We start from the raw sequence: 27371 nt of genomic DNA on the forward strand, positions 1-27371 counted from the left end.
ATTTGTTTTATTCTAACATTTGTATTTTTAACTATTTTCCCATATACCCCTATATATATTTTTTAAAATTTATAACTTACCCTGCGTTTTTATTCCCTACCTTTTTAAAAAAATACCGTTTTCCGTTATCGTTTCCGTCTTTAGTTGATGATAAATCGCGTTTACACCCTGAGATTAAAAGTTGTTTAAGAACCTGCTGACATTAATTAGATTTTAATAATATTAAATTAAATTAATGAAAAAAATATAAACGGCTAGCAATGATTCTAATAACTATAATCTTTGTTAGTTGGAAGTCACGAGTTCTTCATATGAAACCCATAAAAAGAAAAAGAAAAAAATTAAAGAAACATTTTTTTGTTAAAATGTTTAATTTTCTTTAGTCTAAAATATTTAAAATTGATAATAAATTGCACTCATTTATCAAAATGACACTCTTTGTCATTTAAAAAATAACAGTTATCTCCCTTAATTTTATGATTCTAATTCCATTATTTCTCAAGAAATTATTAATATAACGAAAGTGTCGTCTTCTTCATTCCTTTTATCGTCATCTTTTTCTGTTGGATGAGCAAGTTCAAATCAAACAATTTACTGATCTCTTTCTCTCCACTAACTGTTGGAAAAATAAAATTTCAAACTCCATTTTTATGTGGACTGAATTGTACATTTACAGAAAATAAAATTAAAATTGAGAACTATTAGGTTATGTTCTCTAAACTGTTTTTAAGTTATTTTTAATTTTTAATTTTTTAAAATAATAAAAACATGTTCTTTTACTATTTTTAAAAATATATTTTTAAATACAAAAAAAATTTATAAAAAAAATTTAAAACAAAAAAAAATTATTTTAAGTGTTTTCGTCCAAAACAAAATCTAAACTCAACACACATTTAAGTTATTCATATTTTATTATTATAATAAAAAAATATTACAAAATTCATTAACTTTAAAATATATATATTTTTAATAATATATTAACATTAAATATTTCTAATTTACTGAATAATCAAATTTATTGAATAAAATATTATTAAAAAATTATTTTCAAAATTTTAAAGATAACGCGTTTTTTAATTTTTTATTTTGAGAAATAATTTTTTAAAATAACAAAGAGAACGTATTTTCAATTTTTTAAAAATAAACTATCAAAACAGAAAATTGAAAAATGAATTCAAAACTCAAAATTAAAAATTAAAAAATAAAAAAAATACAGCCTTAATTTCTCAGGATCTCAAAGGGAAATTACTTAACAGAACACAGGAATTACTCAAAATGTGGCTGCACAAAACTGGAATAAGAAGAGATCAAGAGCTCTTCAAAGCAGATAAAGCTTCTCTGGTGGTGGCTGATATAACAGCATCTGAAGCATTTGGCAAGTAGTAATACTTCCCTGCAAACACACATCACAGCTTTCATGAAAACTAATGGAAAAGAATGAGATATAAACCTTTTTTTTGGGTTCATAATTATTCTTGAGCTTTTCGAAATGGTATACTTTGCCCTCTCAGATGTTAGGTTTCCATTCGGTTTGCCCCTTAAATAGTAATTTTTTTACTCAAATTCACCCTTGAATTAAACCAGTCAGAAAAGTTCATGAGTGAAGTATTAGGTAAAAGAAAAAAAAAAAGGTCAGAGGCTAAATTGAGCAAAATCGAGAAGTTAAGTTGAGAGGGCCAAAGTATCCTTTCTTTTTTCAAAATTAATCAGGCGGCAGGAAACTCACAACAGAACAGAAGATAAAAATTCAAAGAGCATGAATAATCATCAAAACCTTGAGCAACTCTTGCAATCTCTTTGGCAAAGCCTGTGGAGACAAACTTGTTTTCCGTGTCAATGACAAGGAGAGACATCCCAGCTTTGTATATCTTACCCGCCACTTCAAGAATCTCATCCTTCAACATAACAAAACAGAAAAAACATCACCATTATATATATATATATATAGTTAAATTATACAAGGGGCTCTTTCTTTTTCTTCTTCTTCTTCTTTATCCTCCCTGGAAACTGACAAAAACATAAAAAAGATCAAATCCCCGAGAGAGTTCGCATGCTTCCTGTTTGGTGCACAAAGTTACCTTCAATTCTTGGGCAGAAGGTCTAGGTGCATCAGATGTGGCAGCTTCAGGATCAGTGGATCTTTTCAGTGATATGTTGGCTCTACCATCAGTGATTGCAACGATCATTATTCGTCCAACATCGCCACTTTTCTCTGCATTTAGGCCAACCCTGACAGCCTAAGGGAGATTCAGGTTAGTACAACCGCAAGAATAACTGTAGAGTGACAAAATTTGGGTCTGGGATTCATTTGAAAGTCCAAGTTACTGATGGAAGCAACACAGATAGGAGTCGAACAGATATTACCATCACTATCTCTCAGCAAGATTACATTGAGATAAACTGTATACATCCTCATGAAATACAAGGGCAGATGATTTGATAACAAAAGCATAATGGAAACTTCTTATATTTCTTCAGCTACTAAATTTACGTTTTTATATCTTTCCTGAGATGCTAGCTAGAATAGGACTCAGATAAACTTGCATACCGTGGTAAGCCCATGAGCTAGAGGGGAACCTCCACCGCATGGAAGTCTCTCAAGACGTTTTCTAGCCATTGCAATTGACCTGGAAGGAGGCAACAGAACTTCTGCAGAGTCCCCACGGAAAGGAATGATAGAAACCTACTTAGATTTACAGCAAACAAAATCAGAATGACAACTGCAGAAGAAAAAGTACTAGACAAAAATCTAATACATATAACTTCAGACCAATTCATTTGATATATGATGGTAACTGACAAATGTGGGAAGAATTTATAACTTTGAGCTTGGGCAAAAAATCAGAAAAACAAAGCAAAGGGGAGAAAAGAAAAAAAAAAAATTGTTTTGACAAAAGTCTCAGGGATTATGTCTTCCAAGCCCAGGACTAAACTCCCTCCATTTGATCTGCATGGAAATGAAGGTATCATACATAGGTCAATTGCACTGGAATAAAAGATGACAATTTTTTATGATTACTGATAACAAGTAGTTCATAAGGATTTCCTTGAAATCCATCTACATCCCTTCAGGGCTTCTTTCCACATATATCAGAAGAGAGAACCTCTTGCATGAAACATCAGTTACAAGATTTCCAATACAAAAAACTTTTCATTTGATTTGAATGTTTTTTTTTTCAAATAAACTTTACATATAAAACTACTTTTTGATTTGAATGTCCAGAGCAGATTCATTTTAGGGGGAGGAAATAAAAAAATTCAAGTACCACACCGGAGCTTAAGTTTACCACACTCCCAGACGTAAGAAGTAACACAGAAAGGCAAACCACAATATAAGCTGCTTGGAATAGTCAACACATCTTTATGCTATAAATGCACCTGATCTCTGCTTGTATAGCTCTCTGCCAGTAATTTAAGTGCAGCTCCTTTTGCATTTTGCATGCGGTTCAATGCCATACTTCCACTAGCATCAACCACAAATATTACCTGCATTGAACAACATTCCCAGACATACAAATTAATGGCCATGTAAGTTCTCTAGTCCCTGTGAATTTGAACACTAACATTACATGTTTAATATCTGGATGAAAGCCTTACAGTTACAGGGATATGGTCTCATTTTAATTCTTGGTATTTTGAAGAACAAACTTCACTTGGAATTTACAAAATTTTCTTATCACTGAATTGGATTAGACTTCATATAACCAGTAACATTTTCTTCCTCCAGCCCTATTTAATGACTTCTTGTTAAACAGTAGACTTAAAGTTTTGATGATGTTTCCTTAGTAAATGGTAATCAATAGCAGAAGCCGGAGCTTCAATTTCAAAACTTTACAACAATCACAAGCATTAATACCACTAGGTGCTGTTGGTTACATGAATTCTAAACCACCAGCCATATCAATCTATGGCGATATCCAATATCAAAACTTTGTTCTAAGAAAAAAATAAAACCACATAATATTTACTTAAGGGAAAGAAACAAAAAAGAACTGTTAAGGCATTCAAAAAATTCAGAACACTATAAACAATTTTAAACAAGATCAGAGAAGAAAAAGGTAAATGCAAAGGTTTGGTGCAAGCAATAAACTACCAGCGCTCCTGCTTTTCGTGCCATTCTTTTAGCTCTCATGTCTGTTTTCTCTACAAAAACTTTCCTAGTCTTTTGAGTATCCTTCTCCCTTCGCAACTTCTGATATGGTGCAGCTGCCCTAAGAGTTGCATCAACAGCTAATCTCCTTACAGGACCCTGCTTAAGATTGTGGAATTTGGTCAGGGAAGTGGATTGCAGAAATATTTTGTTTCCCCAAAGAAAAACAGCTTTAGATTCTGACACGAAAAAGAAAGAGCTCCTTCGTCAACTAACTTCATGAATGAAAGACTAACCATTGTTCTAAGGACAAATATAAGCCTCTTAATTCCTTCATATAAAACAAGAGAAGTTCAGAAAGCACACAAGATCAGTATCATAGACTATATCTGTTCTTTTCCCTCGTCTTCTACAATGATGAAAGAAGGGGGTAGGAGAGCTTACCTTTGGAAGCATTGGTTTGATATAACGGCCTCTATCCTCTGAAAATATAACATTCTTTGCCCTCCCAGCTTTTCCTCGGCGTCTCTGTGCTTGTTGTGCAAAGAAGAGGAGTTTCTCATCTACCAGACCCCCTTCTGCATCAAAGATAAACTCCTCTGGTATTTGCTCCTGTTGTTGCTCATTGTCTTCATCATTTTCATCCTAGAAATGAAGTGAGCACATCATTGAAATAGCACAATCAGTCAGTATGGAGGTTTCTTTTGTAGTAGAAGACAAACCCAAAGAAATGAACCAACCCAATGGCCAAGGGGAATTGATTTCTGCCGCTAACAGGTAAAACTAAAGAAGACAAAAATTTTGCAGTCTTGGACATCAATATAAATTTTTTGAAAAATCAACAAACCTCTTGTTCTTCCTCTTCATTCTGCTCCTCAGAAGAATCTTGGTCTTGTGGAGGGGGTGGGGGAGGTGGAGGTTGTTGATTTTGCTGGTCAGGTGGGTTCTCATTGATTATTGACCGAGGAAGAATGACAAGTTCAACCTGTATCAAATAAAATATCATAACAGAATTAATTCTGGCCCAGAGCGATTTAAGACTCAAAACTAAGAGCGATTAAGCTAATAATACAAGTACTTCATAACATCATGAAATTTGATATAGAAGTTGATCAGTATTAACCAATTATTGCTTGTGTTTTGAATTCCATATCATGTGGTTATGTTAGAGCTTTCCTTTTTAGAACTCATCACCTATTCCCTTAAATTGCCAATGAACATGAGATTTAGATCTAAATTATGGTGGATAAAATCAACACCAGATGTTGAGCTTTGAAGCTTGACTAGTCCGCAAAATGGCTTTGCTATCTCTAGAGAAATCACATTCACTTGACATTATTTAACTTCATAAAGTGACGTGGGAATTTATTGGTTGGTCTACTTATTCTTTCTTCTCACAGAAAAACTAGGATTAAATGAAGAATGCAATTCCAAGAGGAAAAATCTTTTTAGCCATTCTACTTGTTGAAGGCATACGCAATTTCTCCATATGCAAGAGGTCAAATTCATTCACGACCTAATATATTCTAGCACATGAGATCAAATTAGTACTTCAACAATAAAGCACACAACAGACAATTTTCAGAAACTTTGCACTGCTAGTATGCCAAATTTAAACCAACCAATGGGCCTTTTTCTATTTAAAGATTATGGAATCCCATTCTGCTGTCAACTTTTCTTCTCCCCCTTCACTAACTACACAATGGTCAACTATATACGCAGAGCAACACTGGATAGTATTTATTGCTACTAACTCAGTAGCCGAAATATAATTATATATTTTGCAGCTACAGCTTGTGGTGGAAGTCCTAAGAAGATGATATTTGAAACAAACAAGAGCCATAAAAGAACCAAACAGTTTAGGCACTAGATCACCAGATAAAATTATTAAGAGGCTATGAAAGAGAATATACTCCGAGCTTCCCTAAGAAAGGCTTGTGTAAACAGTCCTACTACCGTCTGCAAGACAAAACAGTTGCAGGCACAGGGAAACTGCAAGATTTGGAAATAAGTTCAAAATTTTGGCTCAAGATCAAAAGAAATTTGGAAGTGCATGAACATTGAGAAATTGAAACAGATTTATCTGTTCAAATGGAGACTCTCTTCAAAGGCGAGCCTTGGTTGCAACAGTAAGGTGGCTCCTTTTGAATAAAAGGTCACAGGTTCAAGTTGTAGAAAGTGAAAATAGCCTCTTTGCAAAGCAAGGGTAAGGCTGCATACACAAATAACTCTCCCCTGCCCTCAAGCAAGGACCTAGTCTGCTGGGGTGCCCATAACAAAAGCCTCTCTTTGTTTGGCTATTAGGCACACTAGCAGTGGAGGAAATAAAACACAAAGCCAGTAGAATAAATTTATTTTCTTTGTTTGGTTGCTACAAAAGTATGAAAGGAAAAGAAAAATCAATTCTTGAAGAAATCATTTCTTTTTATCGTGCTCAGTGAGGAACATAAGGGGGAAGCACAATAGCAAAAGGGTTATAAGCACTTTGTGCCTAGCCCTGCCAAAAAAAGGACAATGTGCGGAAATGCAGGGCAATAGATGTCAATCGCTGTCCAAACAAAATAAATGAAGGGAAACAAATTCTATTCCATATAAGTTTTTTCCAATTAACTTTCTCCAAAATGGGAAATGAAAAGACATGATGTTCCCTTCCTTTTTCCAGGAAATAACACATGGCATTAAACAGAGCAAGGAAGAAAAAATGTGACCTTTTGCAGTTTAAGATATCTAGATAAAAGGAAAAAGAAACTTAACAGCTTTCTTCAGATCTTCCACATTGACTTTATCACGTCCTTCTAAAGCAGCCAAGCATTTGGCAACACGGGCAGCATATAGCTCCGCTCTATGTCCCTGTTATTAACAGATATAAGTAGAGAACTGACAGCAGAACCTTCCAATAATATCGTCAAATACTATTGTGGAAAAGATCACCTTCACAAATCAGATATAATTATCATGAAACATGCATTCATCAGTGTCACTCAAGTCAATTTTATGGTCTGGTTACACATTAAATCTCTTTCATTTTTCTTGTATTTTTTGAGCTCGGAAATCTTTTTCTTTTTCTTTTTTGCTAATTAAATCTCTTTTATCATTGCTATATGCCTAATCTAACCATTTAACATAAATTAAGCAAGGGTTCCATAAATAAGAACCTGGCAACCACCTCGAAGGGCTTCCAAAACAAGATACTTCAATTGCTCTCTGCTGATAGTAACATCCTTCAAATACTCTCTTGCCAAGATAATCTGTATGAGATGCCAGTCAATAAATTAACTAAAAAACTAAGTTTTCCTAATAAAAGAAAAGGATAACAAATGAACCCAAAATATTTATTGAAGACACTTGAATATCACATACAGAACTGCAAAGATCTGCAGTTTAGGGTAATAGAAATCATTTTAACATATATTGTAGATATTGTCATCCATTAATCTCTCTCATTCCTGAAAGTAGTTTAGAACAGTTTTAGAGACCTGAAGGCAAATCTGCCGTCTAGATGATTTTTCCATGGTGCCCTGGGGGTGAAAGGCATCTAAATGTTGAGTTATATAAGGGAGATTAAATTTTCCAAGGAACAGGTTATGTTGGGTTTGATTTTGATAAGTAGCAGATTGCAGGATTGCTGCATTTAATTGCTGGGTTAATATGAAGAACAGCATTTTAGTGATGTTATACTGTGGATTTGGTGGCAACTGGGCAGAAGAAAAGGAAAAGGATGCAGATGATTTGACTTTGAGTGGTTGGGACTTTTTGTGTGTGTGTGTGTGTTTGGGGGGGGGGGGGGAGGTTATCTAAAACCTGAGAAAGTACATGAAAGGCATGGATCTTATAGCATCATCTATAATGATTAGAAAAATTCACAAAAATGTGTCTTTCAGAGTTCCAGCCACCGCAACAAGATCCATGGATCCAAGCTAACAAAAACAATTTAAATTCTTATAAACTCTTAGTTCTATATAAGTTTGTGTTAATCCCACTCTAACTTTGATTTCAGTATGGGAAAGTAGACAGACCTTTTGATTTCAGTATGGGAAAGTAGACAGACCTTTTGAATAAAAAGAGTATCTAGAATGATATATCCTCCATACAATGACCTGATTAATAGCTTGACTGACAAACAAGATGATGCTAGAAAGTCAGTCATTGACGCCTTGATTGATTGGATGATACAAACAATTATTACTATTCACCTTCCTCCTACACAATATGGGACAATAGTGATGTTCCCAATACTGAAAGTGCAGCAAAAATGAGAAACCATTTCACAAGGAAAACTTGGAATAATACTTGTGTGCTGCAGCAGATTTTATATATGCTAACCATGAGCAAACAATGTCCAAGCAGTGGCATAACAAGGGATTCTCAAACAGAATAGTGTCCAATCAAGGATTAACCCAAAAACAACAGATTGGCAACTGGTAAGAAAGGAGCACAGGAGATGGGACTTTGGCGGCAGGTTCACAAGCAATAGGCTATCTCTAAGGGTGATATTCAGCAGAAAAAGTATAAGTCTGTCTGAACAATGTTCTTAAACTGTGAGCGCTAGTTTCTCTTTGTTGAAATAGTGATTTGACACTTTTCCATAACTAAAGACGCTTCATGCTGACTGATTTCTCCTAGGTTCTGAGACCATACTTCTCCTATACCATGAATACACCAAAACTGGAGAATGCACCAATAGGCAATAGGACCACCTCCCTTTTATGTATATTACTAGAGTACATACAAAGACACTTATACCCTCATAATCTGCACAATCCATTCAAAGACCTATGCCACTTAAAGTCCCAGGACTGCTAATACCATATTAAAATGAAGATGGAACTTTCAGTATTTATATGATGAGTGATTCCACAAAAAGGTTAATTATGTGCAGAGCAATAGTAGCTGCATATAGCTATGATAATCAATTGTAGGCACTGCACAAAACAATCAATGAATAGATGACTATTGTAGGCAGTGCACAAAACAATCAATGAATAGATGACTAAGGCTTTCATTTATATAACAACATAACACCTTGTAGTCTCAAATTCATATGATACAACATGCTGCAATCTTGTCCTGAAAGAAACTTTTGAAACTTCCATCCAGCATAGGGACTGTTCTTTAGATATAAAGTTTCCTGTCTAAAGTTTATGAAATTCTTAGCATGATTCCTAGAGAAATGCCAATAATAAAGGATTGCAACCCTCCATCCTTCCCCCAATACTAGAAAAAAGAAAAAATGAGACCATTTATTACCATTCAACACATTGGACGCCTTCAAACCTAGACAGGGCAGTGATTAATAATTTACTAGAGGGGTCGCCCATGCTATGCACATGCAAATAAAAAGAAAATAGAAGATTCAAATGAAAGCCCACCTTCAGGGGGGGGGGTGAGGCTTGGCATTTGTAGTTTAGTTTTTGTTTTTGTTTAGGAAAATTTTAAATGAAGATAAGCTTTGGCGCAATGGTAAGGTTGCTCTCAAATCCATTGGGATTTACAGGTTCAAGTCAGCAAGCAACTTCTTTAATTGTGTTTTTTTCATTTTTTAAGTAAAATATAGTAAGGGTCTTTTCGGAATTTTGGGCTTTGAATACTAAATCTGGTGTTTGCTTAATAATAGAATAGATAAGTCCAGCAGTATTTCCCAAAACCTCAGGAAAAAATGATCAAATAAGAAGGAGAACCTAGGCCACAATAGACAGCCAATATCAATTGGAACAACTGAGTTACAAAGCTCAAAACTTGTCTATACAGCAAGTAATTTCAATAACTTGTGCTTTTAAGACGGTCAAGGAATAAGTAGCAGAACCACAAACTTTCCAAGATTTTCATTTTATATAATTTTAGGAATTAGAATCGAAGAATGATGCTACTGGAATGTCTACTTCATTTAAACTTGAAGATGAGAGCAGACCTACGAATATTAAAATTATATATGTTTTAGTTTCACTAACTTCCAGGTTTTTGAATTTGGCTGTGTGTTAGGTTCCGGGTAAGAAGGATGTGAATAGCCCGCATCAGTAGGCCAGCATTTCAGGGCTGTGCAGGGGGATGTCCACAATTGGGTCATTTGTGAAATGATATGTTTGGTTATCAGTGTAAAAATACTTGGCCAACTCAAAACCATGATTTAGAAAAAGGGCACTAAAAAGTCAAGGGCACTCAAAGCTGGAGTATTTTTACATACAAAAGTGATAACTAATTGTTTGGCTTCTATGTTTACACATTGATCTACATCTTATCATATTAAAATAGCAAGAAAACATTTCAAGCATCTTATATTGGAAACGAAGTGTGAAGATAAAGGTCTAAAGATAGATTATAAAAGATGAGAGACTAAACAAATAGTTCTGATGCTTTTATTTTACCTGTGAATTACGTTATGTTCTTGTTGATTCATGGGTAGAAGATAAGGAAGATTGGCTATAATCTCAAAGAGATTTGTTAGTCAAATCATCCTTAGTTTATGAGTTAATCTTATCTTTGGTTTCTTGGAAACTGCTAAGATTATCCTCTAATCATATTTAGGATACTTTCTTATTCTTGTACAGTCAAACTTTCCTATGTTTGTACAGCCATATCTTTCCTAGTTTTTAGCAAGTGTAATCTTTCCTATGATGTAATCTTAGACCCTGTAAATAGGGCTGTATCTCTTATGTAATAAAGTGAAGCACAGTTTATCTCCCAACATGGTATCAGAGCCACAGTTTTTCCTCCTGTGGTCTGGTCCGATTACTGTGTGCCTTAATTGCCACAGTATTGTCTTTTTCTGTATTACTTTGCCAGCCTTCTATTGACTTAAATCATGTCAGAAATCTCCGAAACCACACCTCCTATGGCTGCAGGAGATGTTGTTCCATTTGATCAACCAATTGGGAATGCTCCTACCAGTGAGCTACCAGGGATGCATAATTCATACTGTCTAAATGGCACGAATTATCTCCGGTGGTCTCAACTTGTGAGGACCTTCCTAAAGAGCCGAGGGAAGATATAGCCCCCATTTGATAGAACCAACACCCAAGACCTCTAATCACGCATTCACTGCATGGGATATTGAGGACTCAATGATAATGTCCTGGCTATGGAGCTCTATGCAGCCGAAGGTAAGCAAGAATTACATGTTTTTATCTTCAGCCAAGGATATTTGGGAAATGATTAAACAAACTTATTCTAAAGTGCAAGATGCTTCTGTGATCTTTGAGAATAAAACAAAAATAAGTAGAACCAAGCAAGGATCATTGTCAGTAATTGGCTATTGCAATAGGATGAATGACTATCGGCTTGAGTTGGATCATTATTAGGATATTAAAATAGTGTGTAGTGAGGATGTAACTACCCTTACTTCCATATGTGAGAGAGACAGAATTTTAGAGTTCTTGGCTGGCCTTAATACCGAGTATGATCAAGTGAGAGTACAGATTCTTGGTAGGGAGAAACTGTCAAGCCTTAATGAGGTATTTTCTATGATCGGTAGTGAGGAACATAGAAGAATAGCTTTGTTTAATGAGTTTAATTCTGAGGGGTTTTCCATAGTTTCCAACAAGGTGGATGGATCTCGTTTCAAGTCTCAGTAGGGGAACACACTAAACAACAAAACCGGGAAGGTTTGTGGTTCACATTGCAAGAAATCTAAGCACACCAGAGAAACATGTTTTAAACTGTATGGAAATAAGGTAGTTCTAAGTAAGATGGGAGGCACCTGAGGTGTGCAATCTAGAAATCAAGCACATGCCCATCTCACAACCAAGGAGTAGAATTTTGTTCAAAGGTTTCAATGTTACTAGTTTTCATTGTGATGTGTGTGAATTCTCTAAGCACCATCAAGTGTCCTATCTGATCAGTAATAAACTGTCTTCTATTCCTTTTTCTTTAATGAACTCTGATGTTTGGGGGCCATCTATGGCTCCTAAATGTTCCGGGACAAAGTGATTCATCTCATTTATTGATGACTGTACACGGATGACTTGGGTGTATCTCTTAAAGGATAAAACATCCATTAGCACAATTTTGCCATTATTTCATAAGATGATTTCCACCCAATTTGCATTCGTGATTAGAAGATTTTGTACAAATAATGCCAAGGATTATTTTAATCACTATCTTCATCAGTTCTTTTAGCAAGTAGGAATAGTACATGAATCTTCCTACATTGATTCCCCTCAACAAAATGGGGTGGCTGAAAGGAAAATGTGACATTTACTCAATATTACTAGAGCTCTTTTACACCATCATCATGTTCCTAAACATTTTCGTGGAGAAACAATTTTAATTGTAGCCTATCTTATTAATAGAGTTCCCTCTAAACTCCTCAAAAATTAGAGTCCCTTACAATGCCTTTCTTTCTATTTTCCTAATGTTCGACTTCATACTACTCTTCCTCTTTGAGTATTTGGCTATGTATCTTTTGTTCATATTCCTAAACACCACAGGGACAAGCTTGATTCCCGAGCCCTTAAGTGTATCTTTCTTGGTTATTCTCCTTCCCAAAAGAGATACAAGTGCTACCATCCCCTCTCTCGAAAATTCAGTGTTCGAAGATGTTACTTTTGTTGAAACTCAATCCTTTTTTGAGTCTACTCTTCCTGGTCACCAGGGGAAGGGTGTTAGTAGTGGTGACAAGGGTGATCTTCCTACTTTAGATTTAGCTCCTTTGATACAAACAGAGACCGAGACAATTGCTCAACATGAACTTGGCTCACATGCTCTTGTTTCTCCCAGCTCAAGTGAGCAGGACATGCTAGAACAAGGAGCACAACCATTGCCACTGATGCCATCTCCTATCAGGTTTAAAGGCTCCCCCTATGTCTTCAAGAGAAGGTCTCAGTCCATTCCGAACCCTCAGCATGGGCCAACATATGTTTCTAGTCCAGGCATTGAACTGTCTCGCTCATCTATTCCTTCTAATCCTATTCCTAATGATTTGGACTTACCTATTGCTATTCAAAAAGGGATTAGAAGCTGTACATAACATCCCTTGGCCAACTATATTTCTTACCATCGACTCTCATTAAGGCATAGGAGCTTCCTATCTTCTCTTGATTCCCTTGTCATTCCTAAAACAATTGATGAGGCATTAAAGGATCAAAATTGGACCCAAGAAATATAAGGAGAGATGAAGTCTTTGGAAAAGAATCAAACTTGGGAGATGGTGCCTAAACCAAAGGAAGTTCAATCTGTGGGCTGCAAGTGGGTGTTTAACTTGAAATACAATGCAGATGGCACATTGGAAAGATATAAGGCCAAGTTGGTTGCTAAAGGGTACATCTAGACTTATGAAATTGATTACCTAGAGACCTTTGCACCCGTGGCCAAGATGACAACTGTTTGGGTACTTTTATCTCTAGTTGCATGTTGTGGTTGGCAACTGCAGCATCTAGACTTAAAGTCAACAATGTTTTCCTACATGGAGATTTAGAGGAAAAGGTTTTTACAAAGCAAACACCAAGATTTGATAAAGAAGCCTTAGGTAGAATATGCAAACTTAAAAAGGCACTATATGGGCTTAAACAGTCACTAAGAGCTTGGTTTAACAAATTTTCTAAGGCTATGAGATAGATGGGTTGTTGTGTTTCCATATTGTACTTATTGGTTTCGCCATGTCAACTAAGTGATGGAACACAACTATATCAATTATCTTCATTCACCACCATCTCATGAAACTTCTCCATATGAAGATGGTGTTGAAACTTCATTTTATCATTACTCCGCCAGGGGATGTTATCCACTGTCGGTCCCAAGCCCGGATAAAGGAGGAAGGTTGCGTTAGGTAGCCGACAGCCAGTGTAAAACCTAGTCGGATCCAAATATGAATTCTAGACAAACTATCTATTGGGGCGTAACCCACATAGAAGTCTAGAATTCATGTAGCCAACCCCACATAGTGGGATAAAGGCTAGATATGTTGTTGTTGTTGTATGAGATAGATGGGATATCAACAAAGTAGGGGAGATCATACCTTATTTATCAAACATTCAATGAAGGAGAAGTTGACAGCCTTGCTTGTGTATGTAGATGATATAATAGTTACTGGAAATGATGCTAAGGAGCAACAACAACTAAAGGAAAGCCTAGCCAAAAACATTTGAGATTAAGGATCTTGGTAAGCTCAAATATTTTTTGGGAATAAAGGTAGCCTACTCCAAGGAAGGAATCTTTTTGTCACAAAGAAAGTATATATTGGATTTGCTAAAGGAGACTAGAATGTTGGGAGGAAAAGGAACTAGCACACTGGTAGAACCAAACCTCAAACTCAGTGAAAACCCTAACTGTCAGCCAGTAGACAAGGGAAGGTACCAAAGGTTGGTGGGTCGCCTAATATATCTATCTCATACTAGACTTGACATTGTATTTGTTGTCAGCCTGGTTAGTCAATTTAAGCACAATCCAATAGAAGAACATATGCAAGTAGTTAGAAGAATTTTGTGTTATCTAAAAAGCACACTTGGGAAAGGGATTTTGTTTAGATTAGGGGGTGACTTGACTATTATAGGGTATACAAATGCTGATTATGTAGGTTCCTTAGTTGATAGGCGGTCTACAACCGGCTATTGTGTGTTTCTACGAGGGAATTTGGTATCTTGGCTAAGCAAGAAGCAAAATATAGTGGCTAGGTCAAGTGTTGAGGCTGAATTTAGGGCTATGGCTCTTGGTTTGTGTGAGTTGTGTCAAAATGTGATTCTGACAAGAAGGGATTTTGTCGCAATTCAATGGGAATTGTGCAGGAATTGGTAGATCAAGAGAGAAGAGAGAAGAGAGAATAGAAAGCTAGAGAGAGAGAGAGAAGTTGAAGGGGAAAGAGAGATCGAGAAGCTTGAGAGTTGAGAGGGAAAAAGAATCAACTGTATTATCAATGAATGCCTTTAAGGGTCGCAAAGGTTGGTTTATATACCAAGCCTTGGCGCCAACATTTGAAATTTGATCCATGTGCTATATAACTACCTTCTATTCTCGTATTACAATAATACCCCCTATCCTTCTGGCTTATTAATCTCCTTATTGACATTATAGTCCCGTTACAAGTTGTTGTGGCTGAGGATTGTTTTGGATGATCTAATTGCTAGCAGTGGATCAATCAATCTATTTTGTGATAAGAAGTTAGCTATCAACATTGCACACAATCCAATGCAACATGGTAGAACCAAACATGTTGAAATAAACCGACATTTTATAAAGAAGAAGTTAGAAGCTGGATTGATTTGTATACCTTATGTTCCCTCGGAAAAACAGTTGGCTGATATATTGACAAAGGGGTTGCTTGCTAAAAGGTTTGAGGAATTTGTGTGCAAGTTGAGAATGACAGATATTCATTCACCAGCTTGAGGAGGGAATGTTGATTCCACAAGTAGAAGATAAGGAAGATTGGCTATAATCTCAAAGAGATTTGTTAGTCAAATCATCCTTAGTTCAGGAGTTAATCTTATCTTTGGTTTCTTGGAAACTGCTAAAATTATCCTCTAATCATATTTAGGATACTTTCTTATTCTTGTATAGTCAAACTTTCCTATGTTTGTACAGCCATATCTTTCCTAGTTTTTAGCAAGTGTAATCTTTCCAATGATGTAATCTTAGACCCTATAAATAAGGCTGTATCTCTTACGAGGGACAGGCTGCTTTATCTTGACATAGATAGAAGTTGCGCACTCTATGGGGCTGATGTGGAGACCAACAACCACCTTTTCTTCCAATGCCCCTTCAGCGCATCTGTTTGGGGCAGCATCCGTGAATGGCTGGGCCTATTGAGGCTCATGAGCACTATACCTAGTGCTTTAAAATGGTTAAAGAAGGAAGCTCGAGGATCATCGTGGCAAGCCAAGGTCAAGAGGATTGCCCTTGCCTGCACTGTTTACTACCTTTGGAACACAAGGAATAGGAAGATTTTTGAAGACAATTTGCCTTGTATTGACTCTGTCATTCGTAGGATCAAAACACAAGTATACAGGGTCACTTTTATTTTGTATCTTCATGTTTTGATTCAATTTGAGACCCTCTCTATGGGCCATTGATTGTTTTCCTGGGTATGCCCAGTGTACTTGTACAGTTCTTTTGATCTTTATACATTTACCTTTTGATAAAAAAAAAAAAATATTTCTATTATTGCTCATAAGCTTTCTCTCCTCATTTTCTCTCTCTCCTTTTGCCTTCTCCAACTAAATTCAATTGTTTAAATAGTTGTGATGGAACTTAATAAAACCCAATTGCCTATAAATTTTCCCATCTAATTCAAGAATGGTAGTTTCAATATTGAAAATTTCTTATTCCATTAGTATCTTTTTTACTTTTTATAAAAATTTAAAAAAATAAATTGTAAAAACACTAAAATTCATAATGAACTTTTAATTTATGTAATTCTTTCAATAAACTTGTAAGTTCATTACAATCACAAACTTTGTCTCGAGCGATTAGTCTTTACCATTAAATGATAATTTATTAGATTAGTTAGATAGAGAAAAACATGACATAGATGAAGATTTGGCTTCTAATTGCTATATTATTTTTACAAAATAATTCTTATTTCCAAATAAAAAAAAAAGAAACAAACAAAACTAAAAAATTTAAAATCATCATACATCTCACACTTTTACTTTTTTTTTGTCCAACTAATTCAAGAAATCATTATTTAATAATAAAACTAGCAATTTTTAACAATGTTTTATCATTGTAACAAAACTTACAAATTTAATAATTGAATTTAGAAATTAAAAATTCATTTCAATTTTTTAATAAGCCTACAAATTTAACATTTTAAAATATAATTGAACTTTGTACTGTTATAACAATTACAAATTACACTTTTCCAAGGTGAAATAATACCATCATTTTTTGGGGGGTAATTTATCTTTTTTAACAAATATCATTGAAAAAGTCCCTAAATAATTCATTTTTAGGGGGGTAATTTTTTTAATTAATTTTTTAACAAATATTATTCAACAATAACATGAGGATACAATAATACCCTCTATCCTTCTGCCTTATTAATCTCCTTATTGACATTATAGTCCCGTTACAAGTTGTTGTGGCTGAGGATTGTTTTGGATGATCTAATTGCTAGCAGTGGATCAATCAATCTATTTTGTGATAAGAAGTTAGCTATCAACATTGCACACAATCCAATGCAACATGGTAGAACTAAACATGTTGAAATAAACCGACATTTTATAAAGAAGAAGTTAGAAGCTGGATTGATTTGTATACCCTATGTTCCCTCGGAAAAACAGTTGGCTGATATATTGACAAAGGGGTTGCTTGCTAAAAGGTTTGAGGAATTTGTGTGCAAGTTGAGAATGACAGATATTCATTCACCAGCTTGAGGAGGGAATGCTGATTCCACAAGTAGAAGATAAGGAAGATTGGCTATAATCTCAAAGAGATTTGTTAGTCAAATCATCCTTAGTTCAGGAGTTAATCTTATCTTTGGTTTCTTGGAAACTGCTAAAATTATCCTCTAATCATATTTAGGATACTTTCTTATTCTTGTATAGTCAAACTTTCCTATGTTTGTACAGCCATATCTTTCCTAGTTTTTAGCAAGTGTAATCTTTCCAATGATGTAATCTTAGACCCTATAAATAGGGCTGTATCTCTTATGTAATAAAGTGAAGAACAGTTTATTTCTCAACAGTTCTTCAAACTATGGTTCATGCATATCTAAGCAACAGACATGCGTGCCTTCAGGTATTGAGGCATGTCCAGTTCTTAAAAGTTGATAAATAATCTGACAGGTTTCTCCAAGCTTGACACTGTCAGGATCATTGATGTCAAGCCACGCCCAAGATAGTTGCACCAACCTCTAGTGAGTGTTTATCCTTCTCAGGTTTCTGAACAGGGCTTTATTTTAATTCTAAGTTTTAACTACTTGTTCTCTGTAGGAATTAGGAAATAAATTGAATCAGTATAAGATAATAACAGAAGGAAAACTTCAACGCCATACCTCTATTTGGAAGCTTAAACTTTATTGGCAAAATTGTATGGGCATTTTTTTTGCTAACAATAAAAGTTCTATGCACTATTCAAAGCACAAAATTTCAGTTGTTGACCAAGAAGTTTGATAAAAACTCTTGGCGTACTTCTCATCCTTTATGCTTTCATAAAAGGTTTATACCTTAATACCACTTCCAAAATTCTTGCATGGTTCTTTTTAGCTCCAGCAGACTTTCCAAATTTAACCCTAAGCTACAGAAGGACCATTCGTCCAGCAAGTTACTGCCCACAATCATGAATTTTTACTTTCATTAAAAATCTAAAACTCTAGTACAATCAATCAACTTGGATATTTACCTGAGTCTTTGCATAATCCATTTCCTCCTCAACCATTTTTAGAACATCACTGCTTTGTTCCTGAAACTGTGTAGCAATTCCAACTGCTGCAACACGATCTTCAAAACTCATTGGAAGATCTGCACTGCAGAAAAATGGTGTGATTTGTAGGTCTCAATGTATCAAAATAATCAGTGAAAGTACAAAGAACAGGGATAAAAATGATAAGTGCAAATGCATAAAACAATCACAAGAAAAAAGTAATTTGCAACCAGACACTCAGATAGCAAATAGCTGAGTTAGATCTTCAGGGTACAAAAAGCCTGCCTGTTGAATGGACCCCATGGGACAGTCAACTACCGTCAAATGTAAACAAGGAAACCTTCATGGAAATAGAATATGCTGATTAAAAATTGTACCTCAAATTGATTGCAATCCTGTCAAGTAAATGTTCCCTGACAGCACCCTCTTCTGGGTTGTAAGTAGCAATCAAAAGTGGCTTGCATGGGTGCCGAAAGCTTATCCCCTCTCTTTCCACAATATTAACTCCCTCAGTTAACACATTTAGAAGCAAATTACTAATACCCTCATCTAACAGATTAATCTCATCAACATATAGAACTCCTCTATGAGCTTCAGCAAGAAGGCCTGGCTGGAAAACAGTTGTTCCAGTTTTCACAGACTCCTCAACATCAACAGATCCAATAAGTCTATCTTCTGTGACACCAAGGGGAATCTGTGACACAAATCGAACTAGGATAATTGAGGTCCAAAAATATGTGAATATAGGTGGATTCTAGAATAAGAATTACCTGTACAAAAGGAGATCTGACAATCTTAGTCTTGACATTACTGGCAGAGTCATATTCGACTTTGTCAACTAGTCCGTCTTCCCACCTTCAAATGGTAGAATAAAAGTATAACTGTATAAGTATGTTGAAAGCAATAATTGCACATGATAGAAATGGTAATTGCTAAGAATCAACTGATTTGAAAACTAAAAACTGCTCAGGAGAGGTGAAACCTATTATTTTTGTCTTAACACTCCCTCATTTGTAGGCCCTTGGGGCATGTAATCTAGATGAACTAGTTTTCCCAGTGGTAATAAAGCAGGTGGTGAGTCAACAGAATACCTCCCTGCTTTAAGATCATGCTAACTTGTTAACGCCAGCTCATGTAAAAGCCTAAGCTGTTTTGAAAAAATGCAACTGAATTATTTGTCTTGGCACTCACTTTATGTGTGGCTGTCCACATGGATGGGTCCTGTTTATGGTTACAAGGAAAAGGCATCAAAAGAAAAAATACTGCTAAAATGATAATGGACCTCTGAGGGAAGTTGTGGCTGGCACCAATGTGTCTAAGGACCACTGAAGATGCCAGTGTAAACAAGGTAGAGAAAAGATATGAATGGCACCAATGTGTCTCAAGTTTATCTAAAAGAGTGTGGTTTGGCATTCACTTCTTCCTTAATGGATAAACTTTCTATGCACAGAAAGGGCTTAAACCTACAGAGCGGAATCCCTACAGATTAGCAGTAAATGCTAGGCAACATGTGGATCTTTTGCATTTGTCTAACCAGGAAATTACATAGTAGTGCAGCATCACATCCATGATAAATAAGTCTGATGTGATTGGGCCTCCCAAAGTTGGTAAATCCAATTGGATGTCACCTGATACCATGGTGCCATATTTCTTCTGATATCCCCAATATTATGATGCCACATGTCCCTCCATTATAAGATACTATTTGAAAAAACTGTATCTGTTGCATTCTCTTGGAGAATGGAGAATGGTTGAGGCAAGAGTTCCCTTGAGGGGCAGAGAGAGCAATGTGTCAATGAAAATTCATCTAGCAGATAAGTAAATGTTCTTAGATTTAAGGATGACATTAAGTAATTTCATTAAACAAAAAATGTGCAAAATTTATCATGGAGTAAAAACAAGTGTCAAATATGCAGAGGAGATGGTGAGACTTTTCAAATTAAGATTGGATTATAATATCTTCATTAAGCCCTTACCTCTTTGCCCTGGTGATGGATGAGCTCACTAAACGTATTGAAGCAGAGCTGTCTCAGTGTATGCTACTTCTAGATGACATTGTGTTGGTTGATGAGGCAAAATAAGGTAGGAATATTAAGCTAGAGGTATGGAAGAACACATTAAAATCTGAAGGTTTTAAGTAAAGCTGATTGAAAAACAAATATATCGCATGGAAGCTTAGTAAAAATATAAGGGTGGTTGTTGTTGTGGCAAAACTTGAAAATCAAGTCATACTAAGAAAAGATTAGTTCAGATATCTTGGATCAATTATCCGAAAAGAGGGAGACTAAAGAGGATGTTACCCATATAATAAAGTCATAATGGTTAAAATAAAAAAGTGCATCCAGTGTTCTATGTGATATTAAGATTCCATTAAAGCTAAAAGGAAAATTTATAAGATAATTATAAGATTAACTTTGTTGTGTGGCACAGAAAATATTGGGCACTAAAGCACCAACATGTACAAAATATAAGCACGGCGAAAATGAGGATGTTAAGATGAATGTTTACCATAAAAGAAAAGATAAAATTAGAATGAATGTTATTCATAATAAGATCGGAGCCACTCCTATTGAAGATTATATAAGTGAAACACGATTAAGATAATTTGAACACACAAGAAGAAGATATACAAAAGCTCTTGTAAGGAGAGTGGAGGGAATGGAACAAGTACATACCAAAAGGGGTAGAGGAAGACCAAGAAAAACTTTGTGGGAGACTCTGGCATACGATATGAGTAATAATGGCCTTATAGAAAATAAGACCATACAGATAAATGATTGGCGAGCTAGAATTCATGTAGTTGACCTCACATCGTGGAATTAAGACTTGATATGTGGCGGTTGTTGTTATTCTAAGTTGTGTGAGGGTGACTCTTGTTATTTGGAGATTGCCTTAGTAATTTTGGAAGTCTTTGGAGCACGCCCTTGAGATGCATGATCATGATCATGAGGGTAGTTTTCTATGCAGCCTTACCCTTCCTTTTCAAAATTCTAGTTTACTATTTGATGCATTACTATACTTACATTCAAATTTAATAGAAAAACATATATATCTCTGTGTAGATGCAACTAAATTTAGTGATCTTACCCTTCTGGGCAAGCTGGATCAGCATTTGCAATTGAACCAGCAACTGCTTCAATTGGCGGCAGAACCGCATGCAACCCACGTGCCATCACTGTTTTGGCTGTTCCTCTCTTTCCAGATATAGCAATACCTCCAATTTCACGGTCAATTGCCCCAAGAAGAAGAGCAGTTTTGATAGCATCCTATAAAAAGAGTGAAATTTTTATAAAATAAGACAGAAAATATTCTACAATTTATCTCTTGGAGCAACTTTCCAGATAAAATTTTGTAGATTGCCATTTTAGTGGGGCCAATCATTGTCTCCAATAAGGAGGTTCTTCTGGTAAATTCTCTTTGTTTCCAGAAGAGCAGTTCATCCAAGAAATCCATTGTGCCATAGCCATTAACAATTGAGAGTTGAAATTAATATTTACCTTCTTTTTACAATAGCAATTCAAAATTACCTATTCAGATGTTTTCATATGGGAAGATCTAGGGCTTACTTGGAAGGAACTAATATATTCAAGAACTCTCTAAAACATCTCTCTTATTTACCTATACAACATTTCAGAGATGAATCAAACAGTCCAAACAAAAAGGGCAAATACTCTCAAAAGCCCATGTTAAGAAATTTATGGTGCATGCTACCTTTGGTGTTCATCGTCATGTCCCCCCTGCTAGTAGAGTTTAAGCATTGGTCAGTGGGGGTTTGTCAAGCAAGGGCACTAAAGAGGTTCAGAAGCAAAGATTGTTGCATTGCATTGTGCATGTGGATGGAGAGAGGCAAGAGGAATACTACTGACATGATGATATCATCTGATGGGCCAAAAAAGCTCACATTGAACAGCACAAAGTTGGTCCCCTCTAGGAAATTTTAGTTCTATGGGAGTTCATTGGGAGATTTGACCTTTGGACAGAATCTTCCAGGTTTTAAGCACAAACAACATATGCATACCCTAAGAAGAATGGGCACACATACAAATAAGAGGTAACTAATAATATAGAGCAACAGATTGGGGGGGGGGGGGGGGGGGGGGTAGCAAGGATATGAGAAAGGTAGCCATACAACAAGAAGCTACAATTTTTTATATTTTTGGTATTGATTTCTAGGGAAAGGGCTCCTGCCACTGCAAGGTGTAGGAAGGATTGGATTTAGGCAAACTATACCACATGTCGGGTTTTAGCCCCATGACCAAAGTCAAAATGGACAACTGTTATTGTTACTCCAAAGATTTGTGATGTAACCAATATATCATTAAAGGAGTGTCAAAACAAGGGAGCACAATTGTGTGCATTATCTATACAAAAGTGTAAATCAAAATATCTATCTAGATATGTAAATCATTGAAAGAGGACAACCAAAAAGGGATCCTCCCTTTTAAACCAAGAAAGATGCTCAAGCCAAAGGCCAGGTAATGCTAAACAAAGAAAACCTTGCATCCAAAGGGCCAAACCATCAAACAAGCATGTATTCCTCTTCCACCATAGGCACCATATCAATCACAAAGCAGATGTCACCCAAGCTTTTCCATTCCCATCTGATGGTGGCAGGCACCAGCCGAGCAACACTAAAATTGATAAGATACCACACGTGCATTGTCACCAGCCTGGAGCAAGATGGTTTAGACCTTTTCTTTCCATCTTGCACATGTAGCATCTATTCAGAACGAAGAGCCTCTTTTTTCCTTAAACTAGTATTCTAGTAAAATGATGAGCACATCTAGCATCTGTGCACATTAGAATTAGGTTGTTCAACACATAGACACGTACCCACACCCAACACTTATACAAAAGTATAGATAAAATTAAGCATAAGCTTGTAGACGGAATTAATCTGAAAGGAGATACTGGGATGCATGTTCATTGAAAGTTCAGCATCAAACACGTGTTCAACATGGATGTGGCACTCTTAGAGTTAATCCTTGTGTTCTTTCAAATGTAAACTGAATTTTAAGCTTTTCTGCTCTAAGTCTATAAAATAGTTAACCTGCTCAAAAGCAAGGACTAACCTTGCTGCAGACAAACAGGCAGGTTAACAAACTCCGCAACATATAAAACTTAAGAGGTTTAATTGGAATTCATCTTTGGATCAGATTGGTCAAGCACCCAAATTATATAAACATGTCACCGCCATATACATGCATATACATAGATACATATATGTAACCACCTAAACAACCATCCGTACTGTACCCAAACCCACGACACTACAACCACGCAAGACCACAATCCGGGAGATTCGGAGAACATATGCCACAGGAAGAGAGTGACCTATTAAGGATTTCGCAAAGCAACGGAGAAAACTGGAACCAAAACAAACAGTAGACATTCTTCAATTGGCAGCGAGAACTAGAGAGAGGTATGAAGATGGAGAGACCTGTCCAACGACGGCCGCTAAAGGGAAATACCGCCTTCCGTAGGGGTTGGTTTGATCCTTCTCGGGGGAGACAGAAACAGCACCATTTCCGGATTCAAGAGTGGCAGTTGCACGAACTCGAAGCCGATTGGGGGAGCGCTTGGGCTTGAAAGAGACGGAGACGGAGATGAAGGACAGCAAGGGGTGAGGTTTGAAGGAGGGAATGAGAGTGGAGGATGTGAGGTTAGAGAGAGAAGAACATGCTGGAGCAGAACGCGCCATTGGGATTACAGCATTGCTTTCCGTTCTGTGAATGGAAAGAAAAAAAGGAAATAAGGGAAGAAGAAGAAGAAGCGACTTCGCGGTTACGCTCCCACCCTCTCTTATCCAATCAGAATTTCTGTTGGGGGTAATGCTGCGGCTAATGCCATGTCAATCCCATTTTCAATTTTTTTTTTTTATAAATTTGATTAAATTGCACCAACCTCTCAAATGTTTTAAAATACGACCCAAACGTCGTAAGGGCGATAATCTTAAGTAAAATGTGACCAATTTGTCTTGAGATAATTATTGTATATCGCAAATCTCTTATTCAAACCTAAGACATACACAGATGTGCAGAGAATAATTAATATTATAATAAAATCTTATTATTGTTTCTATCGAAAATATTCGTGTGAAATTTTCAATAACTATATTGCAAAAGTTTATCTAAATTAGAGAAAGAAAAATAATGAGAGTAAGAGAAAGAAAGAGAAGAAGAAGAATAAACCCCTATTGCAATCTAGATAAGGTTTCTAACCATTAATTAAGGTTGCAATGCCAGTGACAATTGTAAGGGTTTTTGCAAGAAAAATGAAATAAAAAAAAGGAAGAAAAATAGAAATCAAAGAAGAATAGAAAGTTATTAGATGGAAGCAGCTACCAACATGTAGGAGATGACATAAAAAGAGAGATGATAGATAAGAGAAAAAAAAATTAAATATAAGATTAAAACAGTCAATTATTTAATTTAAGGGTCGCGTTATTCGTACAGAATGGGTTCACAAAACCTTTTCGCAGAAGCGATATGTAAAAAAAACCATACTACCCTTTATTATTCTCTTTTCTCTATTTCTTTTTCTTACATTTTTCTCCCAATTCCTTTTTGTTACAAAGGCCATGACTTTTAGAGACCAAGTAATGAAACCCTTTTACCTAGAATAATTATTGAAAACAAGTTGCAGAGGCCACGATGTTTGCCCTTCTCTATTTTTTTATGCAAATGCCACGATTTTTGGTGACAAGTAGTCGGCCCCCCCTTATTTTGCTCTCTTTTATCATTTTTTTTCATCAATGACGAACTTTGTCGCGATGGTGTTTCTGTAGAAAAAACCTATCTCTTTCTTATATAATCCTTTCTCATGCATTTCTCATTGGTTGCTTGAGATTTTGTTATTGATTCCCTTTCTAGGTTTTTTTTTTTTTACATAATTGATATTGGGGGGTTGGGTTGCAATTTGAATTGATAATAGGAAAGTGAAAGAGATAGATGAGAGGAGGACGAGAGAGAAAGACGACAATAATAATAGTAACAGTGCTTCTTCATGATAGTGATAGAAATGGTACATTTCTTATTCTTTAATCCCTCTCATATATTTCTCAATCTTGTAAGTTGATTGCTTTCATTGGGTTCTAACAATGGAACCTAGTTACAACAACAATGGTTGGGGGTGGAGGGAGGGTGAGGAAGAGATGGAAAAAGATAACAAAACGAGTGTGTGTTTTTAATATTATTATCATTTTCAAAATTATACCAACATTTATTAACTTTTGAAAATTCTTGCTCCCTAATATTATGTAACTACAACTAATTTTTTCAAAATGCTAAAATTATCGTTAGGATTTCAACATTTTAACTCTATCCTCACCCCTCCCCCCTTATAAAAAATATTCCATAAAAACCCTTTATTTGCAAATTGAACACTACTACTGGGTTGAGAAAAAGAAGAATATGAGATAATTGGTGATCCACCATATCATTGCAAATTGAACGCCTCTTTACTAAAAAAAAAAATCTTTCTTTTCAAATCAAATGTCATAGTTATGTTGAGAGAGAAGATGAAAGAATTGATGACTTTAGTATCATTGATGGTGAAGAAAGAAACACCGTATGTTAAAAAATCTTTCTTTGTAAATCAAACTTCATCGCTTCTTCGAGAAAGAGAGAGAAGATAAAAGAATAAGTGATTTTATTATCATTGACAATGAAGAGGAAAAAAAGATACTATCACCGTCGCCTTTGTCACCAATATTTCTATTATTGCTCATAAGTTTTCTCTCCTCATTTTCGCTCTCTCCCTTTGCCTTCTCCAACTAAATTCAATTGTTTAAATAGTTGTGATGGAACTTAATAAAACCCAATCGCCTATAAATTTTCCCATCTAATTCAAGAATGGTAGTTTCAATATTGAAAATTTCTTATTCCATTAGTATCTTTTTTACTTTTTATAAAAATTTAAAAAAATAAATTATAAAAATACTAAAATTCATAATGAACTTTTAATTTATGTAATTCTTTCAATAAACTTGTAAGTTCATTACAATCACAAACTTTGTCTCGAGCAATTAGTCTTTACCATTAAATGATAATTTATTAGATTAGTTAGATAGAGAAAAACATGACATAGATGAAGATTTGGCTTCTAATTGCTATATTATTTTTACAAAATAATTCTTATTTCCAAATAAAAAAAAAGAAACAAACAAAACTAAAAAATTTAAAATCATCATACATCTCACACTTTTACTTTTTTTTGTCCAACTAATTCAAGAAATCATTATTTAATAATAAAACTAGCAATTTTTAACAATGTTTTATCATTGTAACAAAATTTACAAATTTAATAATTGAATTTAGAAATTAAAAATTCATTTCAATTTTTTAATAAGCCTACAAATTTAACATTTTAAAATATAATTGAACTTTGTACTGTTATAACAATTACAAATTACACTTTTCCAAGGCGAAATAATACCATCATTTTTTGGGGGGGTAATTTATCTTTTTTAACAAATATCATTGAAAAAGTCCCTAAATAATTCATTTTTTTGGGGGTAATTTTTTTAATTAATTTTTTAACAAATATTATTCAACAATAACATGAAAAATTAGTACAATAAAATTCACAAACCAATAAAATCGAGAATAAATTGCCCTTATATTTAACCCTATTTTGAAAATAAACTGTTTCTATAACTCAAATTATTTACAACAAATTTTGCATGTATAACTTTCTATGAACAACTAAATTTGGCAAATGCCAAGCCAGGATCCCAAATTACAATTTACTTCGTGGTCAAATGCAATCCCAAATTTTGCAAAGAGGTAAAAAGAAAATAGGAAATTACAAAAAAGGGAAGATGCAAACCATAATCTAAACTCCTTATTTTTCGATCATTTCTATGTAATTGTTCAATTTTCAGATAACATCTAAATGACATTTTCTTTCCCCATCATTTATTTACCTGTTTTGAACTACATTGGAAATTCACATAAATTGGTCATCAAGATTAACAAAGGGTGAGTTTCTA

The 27371-nt window shown here is 35.1% G+C and overlaps 1 protein-coding gene across 1 annotated transcript; it reads right to left on the reverse strand.

Moving 5' to 3' along the window:
* Nucleotides 1-1187: 1187 nt before the first annotated feature.
* Nucleotides 1188-24185, reverse strand: LOC127792156 (magnesium-chelatase subunit ChlD, chloroplastic). Its single transcript, XM_052322555.1, has 15 exons — nucleotides 23820-24185; nucleotides 21467-21645; nucleotides 19150-19234; nucleotides 18757-19073; nucleotides 18359-18482; nucleotides 7246-7338; nucleotides 6845-6940; nucleotides 4938-5075; nucleotides 4535-4735; nucleotides 4094-4249; nucleotides 3379-3486; nucleotides 2549-2683; nucleotides 2079-2237; nucleotides 1775-1895; nucleotides 1188-1393 (listed from the first exon to the last, which is right to left on the reverse strand). The coding sequence occupies exons 1-15, from the start codon at nucleotides 24078-24080 to the stop codon at nucleotides 1308-1310; spliced, it is 2259 nt and encodes a 752-aa protein (XP_052178515.1). The 5' UTR covers nucleotides 24081-24185; the 3' UTR covers nucleotides 1188-1307.
* Nucleotides 24186-27371: the final 3186 nt, after the last annotated feature.

This window comes from Diospyros lotus, chromosome 1 (assembly GCF_014633365.1).
Source record: "Diospyros lotus cultivar Yz01 chromosome 1, ASM1463336v1, whole genome shotgun sequence".
NCBI lineage: Eukaryota > Viridiplantae > Streptophyta > Magnoliopsida > Ericales > Ebenaceae > Diospyros > Diospyros lotus.